This window comes from Astatotilapia calliptera, chromosome 11, assembly GCF_964374335.1.
Source record: "Astatotilapia calliptera chromosome 11, fAstCal68.1, whole genome shotgun sequence".
Classification (NCBI taxonomy): domain Eukaryota; kingdom Metazoa; phylum Chordata; class Actinopteri; order Cichliformes; family Cichlidae; genus Astatotilapia; species Astatotilapia calliptera.
In genome coordinates, this window is record NC_137432.1 from 14,064,450 (window position 1) to 14,082,325 (window position 17,876).

The 17,876-nt window shown below is 41.8% G+C and overlaps 2 protein-coding genes across 7 annotated transcripts in view; one reads left to right on the top strand and one right to left on the bottom strand.

Moving 5' to 3' along the window:
* Positions 1 to 12,601, top strand: part of ctnnb1 (catenin (cadherin-associated protein), beta 1) — a 39,370-nt gene extending 26,769 nt beyond the window's left edge. For 3 of the 4 annotated variants that reach the window (XM_080308248.1, XM_026185493.2, XM_080308247.1), the window contains exons 2-17: positions 4,881 to 4,931; positions 5,418 to 5,645; positions 5,733 to 5,986; positions 6,075 to 6,313; positions 6,580 to 6,781; positions 6,900 to 7,044; positions 7,170 to 7,273; positions 7,396 to 7,530; positions 7,725 to 7,928; positions 8,347 to 8,505; positions 8,682 to 8,801; positions 9,074 to 9,224; positions 9,841 to 9,962; positions 10,087 to 10,147; positions 11,262 to 11,512; positions 11,804 to 12,601. In XM_080308248.1, coding sequence (XP_080164374.1) covers positions 4,919 to 4,931; positions 5,418 to 5,645; positions 5,733 to 5,986; positions 6,075 to 6,313; positions 6,580 to 6,781; positions 6,900 to 7,044; positions 7,170 to 7,273; positions 7,396 to 7,530; positions 7,725 to 7,928; positions 8,347 to 8,505; positions 8,682 to 8,801; positions 9,074 to 9,224; positions 9,841 to 9,962; positions 10,087 to 10,147; positions 11,262 to 11,476 — 2,352 coding nt within the window. In that variant the 5' untranslated portion in view covers positions 4,881 to 4,918 and the 3' untranslated portion in view covers positions 11,477 to 11,512; positions 11,804 to 12,601. The remainder of the gene's footprint in view (positions 1 to 4,880; positions 4,932 to 5,417; positions 5,646 to 5,732; positions 5,987 to 6,074; positions 6,314 to 6,579; positions 6,782 to 6,899; positions 7,045 to 7,169; positions 7,274 to 7,395; positions 7,531 to 7,724; positions 7,929 to 8,346; positions 8,506 to 8,681; positions 8,802 to 9,073; positions 9,225 to 9,840; positions 9,963 to 10,086; positions 10,148 to 11,261; positions 11,513 to 11,803) is intronic. The other variant, XM_080308249.1, reaches the window with a different exon arrangement.
* Positions 12,602 to 13,447: 846 nt separating this feature from the next.
* Positions 13,448 to 17,876, bottom strand: part of ulk4 (unc-51 like kinase 4) — a 102,234-nt gene continuing 97,805 nt past the window's right edge. For all 3 annotated transcript variants that reach the window (XM_026185486.2, XM_026185490.2, XM_026185485.2), the window contains one exon: positions 13,448 to 14,106. In XM_026185486.2, coding sequence (XP_026041271.2) covers positions 14,046 to 14,106 — 61 coding nt within the window. In that variant the 3' untranslated portion in view covers positions 13,448 to 14,045. The remainder of the gene's footprint in view (positions 14,107 to 17,876) is intronic.

Below are 17,876 nucleotides of genomic sequence, written 5' to 3' on the forward strand. Positions count from 1 at the left end.
AACGATATTACTGATCAATTTTCCATAAACTTGCGTATGTGATGAGACACTGAGAGGAAGTGATTGCACGCTCTGTACACACTGCGCCCTATTTTACAGCTTGAATTGCGATTGTAAATATTAAACGAACTAATAGGGAAAGTAACCCAAATTCCATGGGTATTTTTCGTGTTTGTCCACAGGCGTCCATCACTTTTCCGGTGATACACAGAAAAAGCCCTGCAGCGGCTGCAGGCATTCTTGCATTGTTGGCAGGCAGCAGTGAGTGCTGCTGACCCTGCACATTATGTGCTAAGCCGGTGGCAGCTCCCATCTTTCTGCCTGTGCCGATAATACAGCTTGTTTGGGTCATTTACGCATATGGATGCATTGAACTATTTTTTTTTGTTTTGTTTTACTTGTTTGTTTGTTTTTAACGTAAGTGCATATGCAGGAGTCAGATGGGTTTGCCTAATTTGTTGTCTTGTATTTAAGAAAGGCATTTCTTTGAAAATACAAAAACTACAAATTTCCATGTTGAAATTTTTTATGATTATTAAATGGCAGGGAAATAAATTAAAGCCCCTGTCCTTCAGAAGCAAGAAAAACTGAATGTTTTTTTTCTTCTTTCCTCTAATGACATCATGTCACTGGCCTCTGAGCTCACCTGAAGTCCCCCCCTGGGGAACAGGAAATGGGATTAATTGGCTGCTTTGAATTTCAGTTGGGGACAAATGGATATGATTTGGTTTATTTAGTTTTTCACAAATGAAGACTGAAAAAGACTGAACAGGGTTCCAGACAGTGACCAAAAAAAAGAGTAAATGGGTTGTGTTGGTGCCCCACCATCACAGGATGTGACTGAAGAGAAAGTTTCCACTGTGATAAGCAAATACCTTTTGTACAGTGTACTGTGGGGACTGCAGCCCCTTCATTGTAGCGTCTTTAAAATTGATACCCTAGTCCAGACCACAGGGACATGGTAAAGACCTAAACAGTGAAATGGAGAGCAGTATGCAGTAGGGTCTTGAATTAAATGGACACGAACAAATATCTGTTACTAGTTTTTCAATTCTTTTCCCCATTGCATTTGGACTATATTTGGCTGTGTACTTTATCAACAGAGCGAAGGCCAACAGTTATAAAATGTGGAACAAGTAGGTACTAACACCCATGGACGGCTAGAAGCTCTGACTACAACGCACAGAAACTTGATGTTTAGATTAATGTTATGGAAATGTTCAGTCACGTTTTGACTGTGTCAGTCTTTACATCAGTGCAAAAGTAGGGCACCTGAGTTTCAGTGGCATGCAAGGTTGATGAATATGCTGAAGCAAAGAAACCCGGTGTGAATAAATCATGTAGAGTTCGTAGCGCCAGTATTACCAGATGAAATTTTCTCATTGTTCAGAAAAATATTTTTTGTTTTTGTTAGTGACATTTTACAAGGTGCCACAGTGGACTTTCGTAGACTAACTAGCGGCTCACATCTTGATTTATTTGTTGGTTAGGTTTCTTTGTGAACGCTGTCAGTCATCTGGCTTAGTCCCTCTTCCTCACTGAGATGCCTTCGGTGCAATTAAGAGCTACATGTGGAGACGTCCTGCTGGTTCAAAGAGTTGAGGTTCTGCCATGTGAAACAAATCAAGTCCTCTCTTGAACACTTGTTCTTTAATTCCCTTCACTCATTTCTTTATTTTTTTATGCACCATAAAAATTAAGCAATATGGCATTCAGATCTATTTGGATACTCAGATCTGCTCTCTCTCTCTGCAGTGACTAGAGGCAGCCTGTTGGAACAGTTTGTTCTCTGGCCAGCTCCTTAAAACAATGTTTCACTATGTTATGTCAATTAAACATTAATGAACATTGCTTCTCTTTTTGAGCAGCATGTTTTCTCACTATTTATCAGGACAGTGTCACAGTCACTGTTCCCAAAATCAGTCCTGTGCTGCAGCAGTCTAAACCTTGTTGTTTGAATGTTGACCTGGAACCTATCGTAACTTCACCAGCGCATGATTCTCGATATTTCTGTTCTCTTTTCTGTGATATCTGCCTAGAAGACTTATGGAATATAACTTCCTCTGTTCCTTCAGCTCTCTTGGGGTACATAGAACTGAATTTATTCTGTATACGTACTGTATATTACACAAGACAGTCATCCGACTCTGGTGACTAGTGTGTCACTCATTTGTCATCTGGTTTCAATTTTGTGGCTTTCAACTCCACCAGGCACGACTACATATTGGATTTCACATCTGACTTCAAAGAAACCTGTTCAGATTTTTGTGGCCGGTTTGAAATCTAGGAACGCATACTGTAATGATTTTTTTTTTTTGTTGTTCTTTATAGTGACTTTAGGGTAAGGCTGCCATTTGTGAACCACAGTTTAATGCCAGACTTTGCTTGTTTAGCCCATCACAAAAAACTACTGGCTCAGTTTCCAAAGCCAGTTGTAAAGAACCACTTTTCCACCAGTGTGAATCATAAATTGTTCCATTATGTGCTTTGATTGTATGTCTGATTTGTATGGGATATGTGGCTCCCATTAGGAGCAAGCTGGGTTATGTGAGGGCAGGACTACAATGGCGGGAGGATGGCGTGTGAACAGTGAATTTGAGTTGGTGCCTTTGTGGTTAGAAGCAGCAGTCTTGGAGCATGACTCAAGATCAGGTTTTAATGATACAGCTGAGCTAAGGTGGTGTGGTTGAGGAGGAAAGTAATTCAGAGCAGTAGTTTAACTGTCCTTGAGTATATTTGCATGTTGGCAGCCACTGAACCCAAGCAACTCCTACACACTCACTGGCATTCATACTGGACTGCCTTTTTTTTTGTCTGCCACTGCTGCGAATTTGTCTTCCATTTGGCCTTTTGTCATCTTTTTTTTTTAGCATAACTTGCTGGGAAGAAAAGCTATTAAACTCAAGCTTATGGTGATGTGTTGCTGTTTTTCTTGTTTGATTTTAAACTAGGTATTTTTAGCAGAGTGTATATACAGAGTGTATTATGTACTTTTTGGGGCACTTGTACACAGAGTACAATCTACAAATATGTGTACATCTAGATGACTAGAGAGTTGATTAAAAACAACCCAAATTCTCTACTGCTGTCAGATAAATACAGTCCACAGGCCTGTAATCAAAACGTGTGTGTGTGTGTGTGTGTGTGTGTGTGTGTGAGTGTGTGTGAGTGAGAGAGTGTGTGAGAGAGAACTGCCCCCTAAAAGATTAGATCGTAATCAACAAGAAGAATCTTAGTTTTAAGGTTTAAAACAAGCTACGGTATGTTGGTTAGTCCACCGAAAGTAGCATCATTCAGACACAAACATTAGTCTTTAATCAGCTGATTCTGTGGTTATTGGATTGTAATTAAATGATGAATTCTAGCCTGGGATCATTGAGAGGAAGAAAGACTCGAAGGTGACTTTCTAACTCAGCAGAGAGTTGTGTTAACCTTCTTGCTGGTGTCCATGACACAGTCATCGCCAATTTGTTAGTATCAGTAATGGTGTTTAAAACGTTATTTGTATTTCTCTGTAATGTAGTACATTCATAACAATGTTATGACATTTTCTCCCAGAAGTGGAACTTAAAGCCGTCTAATGCTCTGCAGAAATGAGCTACAACTAGAAAGAAAATCTTTCCTTCATATATGACTGTCACTGGACATTAGTTGACAAAATACAAATAAGTAGGCAAACTATGTCAAATATTTTTTGCATTCATTTTAAATATTTTTTTCAAGAACTAAATCTGACACACACCTTTTGCTGTAAGGAAAGCTTGCTCACAATTTGAGTAATTTGAAAATCTAAAATGTTTTTTGTGAAAAATTAGGTTACTTTGATTAGCACTGTTAGTTTGACTGACCTAAATCTGCAGTTGTGTAAAGATTGAAGTGACTATGTTCAGTCATGCAGGAGAGAAGGGTGTGCTTCATGTGGACACAGCTTCCAGGTCTGAGGGTGAATCAAACACTGAGGGACTGAAACATGCCTTCTTTCTAATGGCCACCAGGGGGAAGAGACTCTGGTGGTAACAAGACTTTGTTTATCTATTTTTGTTGATGTAGTTGAGGAAATGCTATGGTTTTAACTACCTGTGCTTTCTTTACCAGAATTAATTTATGGCTTTGTGCGCCTCTGGTATTAGAGCGTGCCTGAACTTATGTGGTGATTTGAAAGGGATTTGGTCTCTCATTTTTCTGCTCCATAACCACAGGTGTACTTTTGAAAGGGTTTCATGAAAGGATTTGAGACTCCATGGATACACAGCCCCTGTTTATGTCTCATTTTAGCAGATATTTTCTTAGGTCTTTTCCCCAGTCTCCATTTTATGCTTTCCTGCCATAACATTTATCTTCGAGTATGAATTGAAAATGCCTCTCTCAGTTTGCCGTGCTTTTTCCCCCCAAATTAATCCCCGTTTGCCTGCTCTACCCTTCTCCTGCCATTGCCAGTGTTTACTTTCCTGCAGAGCGTTTCCAGCTTCAAAGCAAGTGCAGGAATGTGAATGCCCCCTCCCACCCCTGCCTCCTTTCTCCACCCAGTGCTCTACTTCCCCTGTCCTTCCTCACCATTAAATGTAGCTGCCACCAGTTGGTAGCAGCTACATTTAATGGTAGCCTTGTGTGTGTTGCTGTTTGCACGACTGGCTTAAAAGGGAAGAGGAAACCCAAGAACGGGAGGAGACAGGAAAGAAAGCACTGGAAAGTCACTTCTCTAGACTCTATTTTTTTTTTTAAACTTCTATTAATTTCAGTCTAATTTTTTTCTCTGCGTTTACATCTGCTGTGGTCTTGTATATGTGTTTAGTGTAAAATGGTCGGTGATTTAATGGTTGTGAATGGTGTAGAGAAGGTAGCTGCATAGCTGAAATGATTTATTTTTTTTCCTGTTACAGATCAGGAAGCTGTGTCAGCCACGGTTTGAGAAAGGAACATGGCTTCCCAGGGTGAGTTTGAGTCCCCCTTAATTAAGTTCCCACCCTTTGCTTCTTCCTCAGTCACACATGCAGTGTATTAAACTTTGCAGCAGACCAAAATTACAGCTTGGCTTGGTAGAGATTTATGTTGCCATTAAAGCACGCTGAATTAGTTATTGATTTCAATTTGAAACTTGGGGCACATGTAAAATCCAACTTCATGCTTCAGGAGTCTTTTACTGGTAAACCCTACTACACTGAATTATGAAAACACTGGAAAATAATAGTAGGACAGAAATCTATTCACTGCAGAGGCTATTAACCATTGCTGATGCACTCACCCTGTGACATCAGCACACCACTGTTATTACTTTTAAAGTCAGCCATGTCTTTGAAAAGCTCAAGCCTTTGACAAAATTGGATAGTTGGAATTAATCACTTAAAGTCTGTAACTCTACACATCCTTTGAAATTACAGAATAGACCTTTTGTTGAATGCATGCTTTTCTCTTTCCAGCTGATCTGATGGAACTAGACATGGCCATGGAGCCAGACCGTAAGGCAGCAGTCAGTCACTGGCAGCAACAGTCCTACCTGGATTCAGGCATCCACTCAGGGGCCACCACAACTGCTCCATCCCTCAGTGGGAAGGGCAACCCTGAGGAAGATGATGTTGACAGCAATCAGGTCATGTATGAGTGGGAGCAGGGTTTCAACCAGAACTTCTCCCAAGAGCAAGTACAAGGTAGGTTATAATGCTGGTGATCTTTTCAAGGAAGGTCACAGGTGACCCGTTTGCAAATCATACAAAGCTGGTCTTGTTTGCTTTCAGACCTAGATGGTCAGTACGCCATGACACGTGCCCAGCGGGTTCGTGCAGCAATGTTCCCAGAGACTCTTGAGGAGGGCATGCAGATCCCTTCTACACAGTATGATGCAGCAAACCCCACCAATGTCCAGAGGCTGGCAGAGCCGTCACAAATGCTCAAACATGCTGTGGTCAATCTGATCAACTATCAAGATGATGCTGAGCTGGCAACAAGAGCAATACCAGAGCTCACCAAACTTCTCAATGATGAGGACCAGGTGAATATGTTTGTGGCTCAGAACTGTCTCAGAAGTAATTTTGTCCTCTTTGATATGATTCGCTAATGTTAGTTTTCATCCCTTCCAGGTTGTAGTAAACAAAGCAGCAGTGATGGTTAACCAGCTTTCAAAGAAAGAAGCTTCTCGCCACGCTATCATGCGCTCACCTCAGATGGTATCTGCTATTGTGAGGACCATGCAGAACACAAACGATGTGGAAACAGCTCGCTGCACTGCAGGAACACTGCACAACCTTTCCCATCACAGAGAGGGACTGCTGGCTATCTTCAAGTCAGGAGGAATACCAGCTCTAGTTAAAATGCTGGGGTATGTAGGAGGAGAGTGGAGGCATACTTTTCCCCCTTCCCCTCTGGGTCTACATTTGTCTGCTGTACTTAAGCTCACCAGTGCATGAAGCAGAGCAATGTTTTGATCAGAGACAAGGAAATCATCACACCATGATTTTTGGCCAAAGCTGACATGAAGAAATTGTCTCAGTTCACTGAGACTGTGGAGAGGAAGGACAGCAGAGAAACTTCATCTGTATATCTGTTAGTAATTTTCCAGTAATTGAGTAATCTTCTCTTCTGCAGTTCACCAGTGGACTCTATCCTGTTCTATGCCATCACCACCCTCCACAACCTTCTCCTGCACCAGGAAGGAGCCAAGATGGCTGTTCGTTTAGCTGGCGGGCTACAGAAAATGGTGGCTCTGCTCAGCAAAACCAATGTCAAGTTTCTGGCCATCACCACAGACTGTCTCCAAATACTGGCCTATGGAAACCAGGAAAGCAAGGTGAGGGGGCTAGAAAGGTGTTGAGGCAAGAAACTGACTTATGTACATCTAGACTGCAGCGTGTTACTCTGGATTTGACACGCAGATCAACATATTTGTTTGCTTTCTGTTTGTGTAGTTGATAATCCTGGCCAGTGGTGGCCCCCAGGCACTCGTCAACATCATGAGAACTTATACCTATGAGAAGCTGTTGTGGACCACAAGCCGTGTCCTCAAGGTTCTGTCGGTGTGCTCCAGTAACAAGCCTGCCATTGTAGAGGCTGGTATGTTTTATAAACTTGCAGTACAGAAAACTCAACACCACAAAGTTGAGATCGTATACATTTTGAAATGTATTTTCTTACCATGCGTATGTAAACACTATGTGCCCTTGATTTCCTTCTGTTAGGAGGCATGCAGGCTCTGGGACTCCACCTGACAGATCCCAGCCAGAGACTGGTCCAGAACTGTCTCTGGACTCTCAGGAACTTGTCAGATGCTGCCACCAAACAGGTGAGGCAAGCTGCCCCATTACCAGTACCTGTGTGTTAATCATTAGTTTCAGGCTGTGAAATACATCAGAAGACATTTAAATTGACTTTTTGTTGATGCTATTTATCAATCCTTATACCCAGGAGGGAATGGAGGGTCTGCTAGGAACTCTGGTGCAGCTGCTTGGCAGTGATGACATTAACGTGGTGACCTGTGCAGCTGGCATCTTGTCTAATCTGACCTGCAACAACTACAAGAACAAGATGATGGTGTGCCAGGTGAGCACTTTATTTATTTTTTGCAAAGGAAAATGTAAAATTTCTATAATACGAAGTGATGTGTTTTAACTAGCAGTTTTTCTCATTTAAAAAATAAAATATATATAAAAATTTAGTTTTAAATCTGTATTTAAATTATAGGCCCAGATTTTCTGCTGCATTCACAATCTGCCACCTTATTTGTTCCTCTCTAGGTTGGAGGCATTGAGGCGTTGGTTCGCACGGTGCTTCGGGCTGGAGACAGAGAAGACATCACAGAGCCAGCTATTTGTGCCCTGCGTCACCTCACTTCTCGACACCAGGATGCTGAGATGGCACAGAACGCTGTCAGACTGCACTATGGCCTGCCTGTAGTGGTCAAATTACTGCACCCGCCATCACACTGGCCACTCATCAAGGTACACACAGAGACTTGGCAGCAGCACTCTGTAAGCTGCTCTTCATAATGCCAGCCACTCGTGCTGCTATTCATTTAGTGCAGTGAAAATCACTTCACTCTTAACTATGTTTTGATGCTAAAATAATGAGCTGAATATTGTAGGCTGTCATAAACATGTCAGTCATTTCCACTGTTATATTACATGTACTGATAGACAGGAAATAATTTTTTTTTTGTTCAAGTGCAATCAGCTTGTTTAATAATTGACTTTAAGATGAGAAATTAAGTTGAAATAATATTTTTCAGTAAATCTGTCTACAAATATACATCAAGACAAAAGTTTTCTGTATGGTTCTGGATTATGGGTGGCTAATGCGTAACCTGAGAGTGACATTAAAATCGTGGCTAAATGACACATAACTGTGTTCTTCTGTCAGGCTACAGTTGGTCTGATCCGTAACCTGGCTCTCTGCCCTGCAAACCACGCCCCTTTGAGGGAGCAGGGCGCCATCCCCAGACTGGTTCAGCTGCTGGTCAGAGCACATCAAGACACACAAAGACGCACCAGCATGGGAGGCACACAGCAGCAGTTTGTGGTAAGAGCGCACATACTCTCATCATTTCAATGAATTCACACAGCTTTAATAAATACCAGTCCATGGTGCTTGGAATTCACTGAGAGAGCAGTAGTTCTCAGTACTACCCGGTCTACTAAGAAGTCTGTAGAGAGAGATGCTGCAAGTGCACTGATCTTACGCTGTTTGTTTATTAGGAGGGAGTACGTATGGAGGAGATTGTGGAAGGGTGTACAGGAGCACTTCACATCCTGGCCAGAGATGTCCACAACAGAATAGTCATCAGAGGACTCAACACCATTCCACTCTTTGTACAGGTCAGTCTGCAGATTTAATCTCAAAGTAAAACAATATAATTTAACCAAGATTACGGATGATATTTTTAGTATTGAGATTAATTTGTTTGAAGCTTGTCTGGATTAAACAGGAGAACTGGGTTAGAAAAATGATCCCAGATAGAGGTTGTTTGGGTGGATGCATGAGGTGGTTCTCCAGAGGGAACAAATTGTAGTATCATGAGGCTGCATCTGTGGAGGCTCAGTATTTTATTTATTTTTTCACTAAGCTGTTGGTCTGTGTTTGTGTGCAGCTGCTGTATTCTCCCATTGAGAACATCCAGCGTGTAGCAGCAGGCGTCCTGTGTGAGCTCGCTCAGGATAAAGAGGCCGCTGAGGCCATCGAAGCTGAGGGAGCCACTGCTCCACTCACAGAGCTATTGCACAGCCGCAATGAAGGAGTTGGTATGTACCCAAAACACTCATTTACACAACGCTATCAGTCACATAATAGCTGCATTTAACTATGCAGATGTTCAGAAGTGCCAGTCTAACTGTGCAATGAGGGGATTTAATTGGATAACACGCTGGCACTTGGAAATAATTGTTTGTGTTTTCCTGGAAGACTCTTTAGTGTGATGTGGACCTAAAGTGGCATCTTGAAAATTTGCAGCTCTAGCGGTTCAATGTAGCTGCTGCTTTTTGTTCAGTAACTCTCTTTTGTTCAGGCTCATCTGCTATCATGCAGAGACGCACTGTGGGCTTGTGTTGTAGCACATGGTTGAAGAATCTAAGTAGGAGCCAAGCTTGCTCTTAAAACAGTTATATTTATGGTGACAACTTCATTATATTGTTGCATATATGTAAATGTCACAACACTTGGATCAGTGTAGTCCAGTCTCATGTGCAGCCTGGGCCTCTAAATGATGCGGAGAACGCTAGTTGAATAAACTTTCTAGTCATGGGTAATACCTAGTCTCTTTTGTTAACCCTGACAGCTGTATTATGTCTGTTTTAAGTGCTTTTGTTTTTAAAGGCTAAAAATGTGTTGGCTAAGCAGTCATGCTTCCATCTTTCTCAGCCACATACGCAGCAGCAGTTTTGTTCCGTATGTCAGAGGACAAACCTCAAGACTACAAGAAGCGCCTCTCTGTAGAACTCACCAGCTCGCTCTTCAGGACAGAACCAATGGCCTGGAACGAGGTGCGACACACTTTTACACAAACTGTGTAATGCTTATTTACATTTTGTAGTCAGTTACAAAGACATGCACATGTGTTTGTGTAATTGAAACTTTGTCAAATGTTTGCCATGTGTTGCTCTGCAGACAGCAGATCTGGGTTTGGATATCGGAGCTCAGGGTGAGCCTCTGGGCTACAGACCAGAAGGTAAGTCACTCATTTGACACTTGCAAGCAAAGCAGAAGACAAAGGCTTCCCAACTATTACTGCAGTCAAGATAAAAACAGTTGAGCTAATTATCAAACTGGGGATGCTCTAAATGCCTTCTTTGGAAGTCTTTGTACATCTGTGGGCTTAATTTATTATTAAGTTGATATACTCATCTTATCAAAAATGTGATCTGATCTTCATCAGAGTCAAAATTACAGATACGCAATCTGACACAGCTATTACAAATTTGTGTGTCACTAATGAACTTGAAAATATGACTTAATGAAGTAAACCACTTGACCAACAACTTCTCTAAAGATCTACTCGGGGTCGAGATCTTCTAATGAGCTGACACTTAGTGTTTGAGTGTTTCATCTTGACCTAACTGATGATGCATGACCTGAAGGAGGTCTACTGTTAGATATTAGCAAACTAAAAACAGTTCATGTTCCTCCTCAGTGTTGTGCAGCTTTATTATAAACAACTTCAGGAGACATCAGATGTAGGTTGGTGCTGTTACAGAAGCTTCTAGCAGTTTTTAAATTTAAGGATCCACTTAAATGTTCCAGTCTGCACCAAGTGATTCCTCAGCATGTTCCAGAAAGACATGAAAAGTGTGTTACTACTTCAGTCAAATTGTTCAAAATGGTCTTTAATTCTGACCTGGCTGAAGATCAGACCATCTCTTTAATTATTACCGGCGTCCAGGATTTTGGACACTGTGCCGATCAGTAGGCTAGAGGGCAAGCTGGCGTTGGTTTTAATTTGCAATGCTCTCCAATTCTCCAGCAGTAACAGCTTTAATTGACTCTTCGTCAGCCAAATGAAAACAGACTTGATGTTGATAGATTTAGAAAAGGCCCTGGCTACTGCAGATGCATTCCTGTTGGTGGAAACAACTAAACAGTGACCTGAAGCACAAGTTTAGCTGAAATAAGAGTTAACAGCTTTGGTTTGATTTGGTCTGCTGGAGGGTTGACCGTGTGCTGTGTTGATTTGCAGTGTTACATTTCAGTGATCATACTACTGTGTGTCAGCTTGGTTTGTTAACTTGCTTCTAACAACTGCTCTGCTTCACCTGCGTCTCCTCCATCCATTCCTCCTCCACCAGACCCAAGTTACCGTTCTTTCCATTCGGGGGGTTACGGAGGGGACACAATGGGTATGGAACCCATGATGGATCATGACTTGGGTGGAGGGCACCACCCTGGCCAGGACTACCCCCCTGTAGAAGGGCTGCCTGACCTGGGACATGCCCAGGAACTGATAGAGGGCCTGCCACCTGGCGACTCAAACCAACTGGCCTGGTTTGATACCGACCTGTAAATACCAAGACCAACATTACACTACACTTTCTACTAGGTAAGATTTACTTGGTACCCCCAACCCCCAACTCTGTGGCCTCGTGTCAGCTGAACAGAGTGGTGTTCATTTCAGAGGTGGTTTCTGGATAAAGAGCCCGAGGACTGGGGGAAGTGTCGGTTTACTCCTTGTGCCTGCTGCATGTTCAGACTGCTCCAAATTACAAAGCTGTGTGATGTGGTGTCTGTGAAGTTACTTTGACTTGTATTTGATCTGTATGTGTGGTCCTTCACCCAATGCCTGCCATGCCTCCTCCCCACCGCTCATTTCTCTTCTGCTCTCCCCTTGCAGCTGTATCATGTGATCTGGATGAACCTGCATCGTGATTCGCCCATATGGAGGAGGCGAGGTTTCAGAAGTGCCTGAAGATGACTCAACAACAGCAAGCAGAGTTTCCCGTCTACGGGGACTCCATTGGGACAAACTAGATTTGAGTGCGGTTTGGTTCTGGTTTCAGCCTTATGGGGGCTGACCTCAAATCCTGACATGACACACAGATTTTTCAATAATTAGTTTTCAAATCCCTTTTAATGTAATTTTTTTTTTCATTTTTACTTTATTTTTACTTTTTTATTCCGTTTTCCTTAAGTCTGTAATGGTACAACTGAATCTAGCTTGCTTTTTCCATTATTCTGAATTATGATACTCATCTCTTGTTTTTGCAGTCCCTTGTATTTTCAGTCTCTGGTAGTGTTGAGTTATTATTTTTATTTTATTTTTATTTTTTTTAAGTGGTAATGCTCCATCCAAGTAAAGGATCTGATCACATTTTAAATGGTGTCCAAACACTAAAGTTAATCAGTTGAATTGTATTCTGATGATCAAGTGTAACATTGTGTAGCTTTTGTATAAAAACATGAATTGGAAATCATGGTCCAAATATCAAGCTATTTTCTTGCTTTAAAGGGAGACACTGATGTCTCTGCTGTTCCAAAGGGGGTGTAGCTGACCTAGCTGGGTGGGAGTGTCTGAAAGGACAGGGGTGGAGGAGGGCTCCTATTGGTCTGCTGTAAGTGGGTGGGGTAGTGAGAGGAGCTGGTTGCTGTAGCCTGCTGTGTTCTGAAACAATAAAATGGACTGTCATTTCAACTGTATGCCTTTAAGTCTCATTTCTACTCAAATCAAGGATTAACATGAGACACACTTGAAGTCGTTTCAGGGAGCAGGGGTATCAAACATAAGGCTTGGGGCCAAGAATTGGCCCACCAGACAGCTTTGGAAATTGTAGAAGGGCATAAACCTTGGACCTAACTATTTTATACATTTTAGTTTTTCCTGCTGACAGACCTCCTGCGTACTACACTAAAAGATTTTCATTGTTTACAAAGGTTCCACAGTGAAATGAAATGGGGCCTTCTCTGAATATAAACCCAAACAGTTGGACTTCATGTAGATGTGCTGTTGACATTGCATTTTCTTATGTTACAGTATCTCAGAGATTAAATGTGTAGTGCAACTTCTTTACACTGACAGGAAGGGCAGTTTCAGTGGTCAGACCCACTTTAGATCAAAGTGGGCTGCATGTGGCCCACCATGTAAAATGAGTTTGACATCCCTGGTCTGGAGCCTGCTGCATTAGTTTTACACTTATTGACGGGAAGGTGAGGAGAAACTGATGTGCCAGCAGTCCACCTGCTGTGTGTTCACTGAGACTGTTGAAATCTACTTAAACTGTGTACAGTGGCAAGTTGGGTCCAGCTTTAATGCGATGAGTCAAAGTTGCAGAAAATTCAGTGTGCTGTGAACTAAAAGCCTGCTGGTGGTGTCCACGTGTGGATGTCTAGGATGGTGGTACATGGACAGCTGAGGTAGCTTAAGGACATATTCAATGACTAAGCATAATCTTTCTAACATGACCTCTACCTCACCTATTTAACCCGACTTCATCCAGCTTGGAACATTTAAGTGTCATTCTTTCATTTTAAGTTCAAACACTTCTCAGTAATGGAATATTTAATTATGCAAAGTAATTATATCCAGTTAAAAAAATTGGGAATGTAACAGTAGGCAGAGATCAGGTATACACTGGATTATACACAGGAAAATGACTTAATTAGAATGATATGACCTAACTTGTGTAAAAGCAGACATGGATGATTTATGCACAACTCAGTTGATGTGGTGAACCACTTTGGTATTAATGGTTTTTCACGGCACTAGTCTGCTACAAGTAAACAGAACAACTTCCTTTTTAGTGCTGGAATACCAACAAAAAAGAGTTTGTAGATGTCGCCATTAGCTTCATGTTATTACAAAGTAGAAATCTATGACTCGTGATGGCATGCGTGATCTAATATTCTGTCACTGCTGATGACACGAGGTGTGTTGACACACTCAGAGGTCAGTGTTGTGATGCCAATGACAGTCTAAATTAACACTCATGCTGTAATCCTGTGAAGTTTGATGAACACCGGATGCATGTTTTGGTTGCCCTCTCAAGACATTTTAGTGACACTAATATTTTTTGCTGCCACTGATCCAATTTGAAATGATGACAGTCATATGGAGGCATGGCTGAATGCTCTGAAAGCTTTTAGGATTCAGAGATCTCTTGAAGGATATCAGCAGCCAGGCCAGTGACATCAGTGTGATACCTGTGATGGGGAAACATAAAAAATGAGTAGTATTACTGGCATGCTATCTATCCAGTGATAATTAACCGTTGATGAGTGCAAACAGCTTAATCAAAGACACAATTACAATAAAATAGATCAGGGTTCTTAAGCATGCTGAGCAATGAAACAGGTGCAGCCACTTAGCATGGTACTGAGTGGACTGAATTAGTAATTAGACTACTACATTTATTTCTGCTCTGCAAACATAAAACTTTACATCCCAATTTCAGCCCACATGAACCTGTGCTTATTAAATAGATATTTTATGTGTTCTGTAGTAAGACAATTAAAAAACATATACAAGTGTATAAATAATGATTTTCACAATTCTGTACAAACATACATCTATATATGATAATTAAGACTTGATGAAAACATCCAATCTGCCCAGGCCCCTCTAGGCTGTCTATAATTTACTCCTGCTCTCCCCCTCTTATCACCCCCCTCCCCCCTCCACTTACTCCCAGGTGTCTTTGGGGGCAACCTGACAGCCAGGCCAGAAGAAGCCCACCCACCCCTCTTAGTTAATTAAAACCTACATAATTAACCTAATTAACACATTTCCCAGAGGCCTCGGAAACCCTTGAAAGTTTGTGGATCTGGAAAACATAAATTGGGTCCATAAAAGTTTTAGGACAAACTTTAGAGTTTGGTTACTCATTAAATCCTTGCACTCTTAACAGTCTCAAATTGACACAGCTGCACAGAGAACAGCGGAAAATAAAATAATTGGTTTTAGATTACAGTATCGCATTAGCCTCACACTCTGCTTACACCAACATGTGGGATGTCTGCTGTGTGAAAACAAACAAACAGAAGAACTCATCAGAAAGAAGACAATCATCTGCAGTTCCTTTAGCGGTAGACTCACTCACAACTCAACCCAAAGATTATTGTTGTTGTTGTTTTTGTTCAGATTAAATAAACAACTAAATGATTTCAAAAGGTGAGTCTAAGAGTTTCCGCTGCCTTCCATTGCTCCTGCTGTGCTGTCAGTCCCACTCTGTCCTCTTACAGTTTTGATTCTGCACTGATTTATGTAGAAATGCAGCCCTTCAACTTGAATTTCTGTTTGGGGAAAATGACAAAGCTGCAGGGAGCCAAACCTCATGAGCAGAGTGAGTGGTTGGCAACAATAGTGCTGATCAGGACTGAACAACAGCAAAATTTAAAATGTGGTTTGCTGGCCACTGGAATTCACTGTGTTTGTGGCAAAAGTCCTCCCTCTGACACCTCAAGATATCGTATTGAAAGTCACTGCTGATAATCTAATCCCGGGGGACAAATGTATGGTGTACAAGCCATTTTAAATAACACAACCAAAACACAATACACCTTTGTGCTCAGACACTGCAGACTCTTCTCTGGAGCTTAGCCAGAGATCCAGATAATGTGCTCTCTCTGCACAAGCCTGAGGTCCAAGCTAATATCAGATGGGTATGTGGTAAGTGTTCAGAGTGGGACTCCCATGAAGCAATCTAAAATTAATCCGAGTGCTGGAAGCAGTGCAGAAGTGCATGGAGATGACTTTGAATGGTTAACAAAGGAGGCTCGCCAATTTTAAATCTGTAAACTTTTGCTTTTCATGGGTGAAGTATTTTCTCTTTAGCTGCTTAATTCAACCCAGAGATTGATGTGATCAGCCCACCACTACATTTAGAGACTTTCAAGGAAGATCAGACAGCTTATTATTCTTTTAATGGTACCGCATGTGTACACTGCAGCTAGTTTCACCATGTTAATGTTTGCATTTTGATAAAATTCTGAATGATTGACCTCAGAGTGTGTTTGTAGAAGAGTTGTGCAGTTTTCTGATCTGTCTTTGTTGTCTGAGCAGATATTACTGAGGCTTTGACTCACTGAAAGCAGCATTAACTAGGTTTATGTTGAGAACCTCAATGCTTTTTCTTCAGGAACGGGGAGTATACGCTATTGCTCCTCCCCACCCTTCACCCTTGGTCAGGCTTGAGGTTTTGAAAAGGCATTCCTCAGGTTGCCATGGCAAAGTGTGAATGACATCATTTGGGTTAGGATCTTAGCCCAGACCTCCCCTCTCTCTTTTCCATCCTTCTTCCGTCTGCTACCTCGGCGCCAGCTCCTCTCATCCTCTCAATTAAAACCTCTCTTCAACCCTTCTTCCCATCCCTTTCCACTCCTCTTCTCTCTCCTTGTAACTCCTCTCATCTCCTGCCCTTTCTCCTAAAACCTCTGCTCCCCTCCTCCTCCTGCTAAACCAGTGGGAGGGTGCCAGTCTCTGCCACTTCAAAGGCTGGAGCTGATCTGTGCTTTCATCTACCAAAGAGGGACAGGAGAGTGAGGAGATGAGGCGAGAGAAGAGAAGTGGGAGAGCACAAGAGGGAACGAAAGAAAGAAAACCAAGAAAAAGGAAAGAAAATTGTGGAGAAAGAGAGAAGGAGGAGGAGGAGGAGGAGGAGGAGAGGATGGTGACAAAGGGGGAAGAAAAGGGTGACCAAGGAGAAAAGAGGGAGGCGGGGAGCACAGAATAGGAGAGGCCTCTATAGCAGGGCAACAATACACCTTCATTATTGATCTGACAGGGTGTATGTGTGATTGCAGAGAGTTTGTATATAAATGAGAATAAAGGACTCTATTTGCGTGTATTCATTGTGTGTGGATGTGTGTGTGCATGTGTGGATGTGTGTGTGTGAAAGGTTGCTAGTCTCATACATCAGAAGATCAAAAGAAGCACGGTCACTACGGTGACAAAAGCCTTGGCCCTATGAGGGGAAACACAACTGGCTGACATACTTATAAAAGACAGCCAGATGCAGAGATGCAGGTGTGCACATGAAAACATGCACTCACATACACACAAACTCCTTCATATGGTAAATATAAAAGAAGTCATTATTTTACATATATGAAAAGGCGGGTGGAGGCGACAACTGTATTTGTATTAATACTGACCCATAGAGTGAAGCATGGGACATATATACAGTAAAACATATATAAAAAACACATATATAAAAAAATATTTTATAATTAAAGATAAAAGAGGGCTGTTGGAGTTTCAAAACTGGTGTTTCTTTAAAAGAGAGAAGTGCAGATTATGTTTCCTGTCCCTGGTAACAGATGTCAAGACTTAAATATACATTTTTAATAGTGTACATATTTCATCTCAGAGCTTTTTCTTGCCATTAAGCTACCCTGCTCTGTTACAGGCGCATGTCCTGTCAATTAACTAGACAAAGATCAGTTCTGACATGCATGGAAATAATAAGATGTGGGAATGGGCAGTATCAAAATCCAGAATCATTTGTTATTGGTATGTTTGGAGATTTGGTCTCAAAAACAAAATAGGAAAGCATGGATTACATAGCCAGATATACTGCATGCACTCACAGACTAAAGAAAGCTGATGGACTCTCTGTGTCTCACCTTTCTGTCAGGTGAGACTAAGAGCAACTTGCCATGATTGCTTATTGAGCAGAGCCCTAACAGAGGGAGTCGCTTCATCAGGGAGGAGGGAGAGTAGCTGGTGTCTTTGACAGGCTGCTGTCACGTAGGCTGAATAAAGGAGGGCAACTAAAGGTACAGTGGGGCAAAAAAGTATTTAGTCAGCCACCGATTGTGCAAGTTCCCCCACCTAAAATGATGACAGAGGTCAGTAATTTGCACCAGAGGTACACTTCAACTGTGAGAGACAGAATGTGAAAAAAAAATCCATGAATCCACATGGTAGGATTTGTAAAGAATTTATTTGTAAATCAGGGTGGAAAATAAGTATT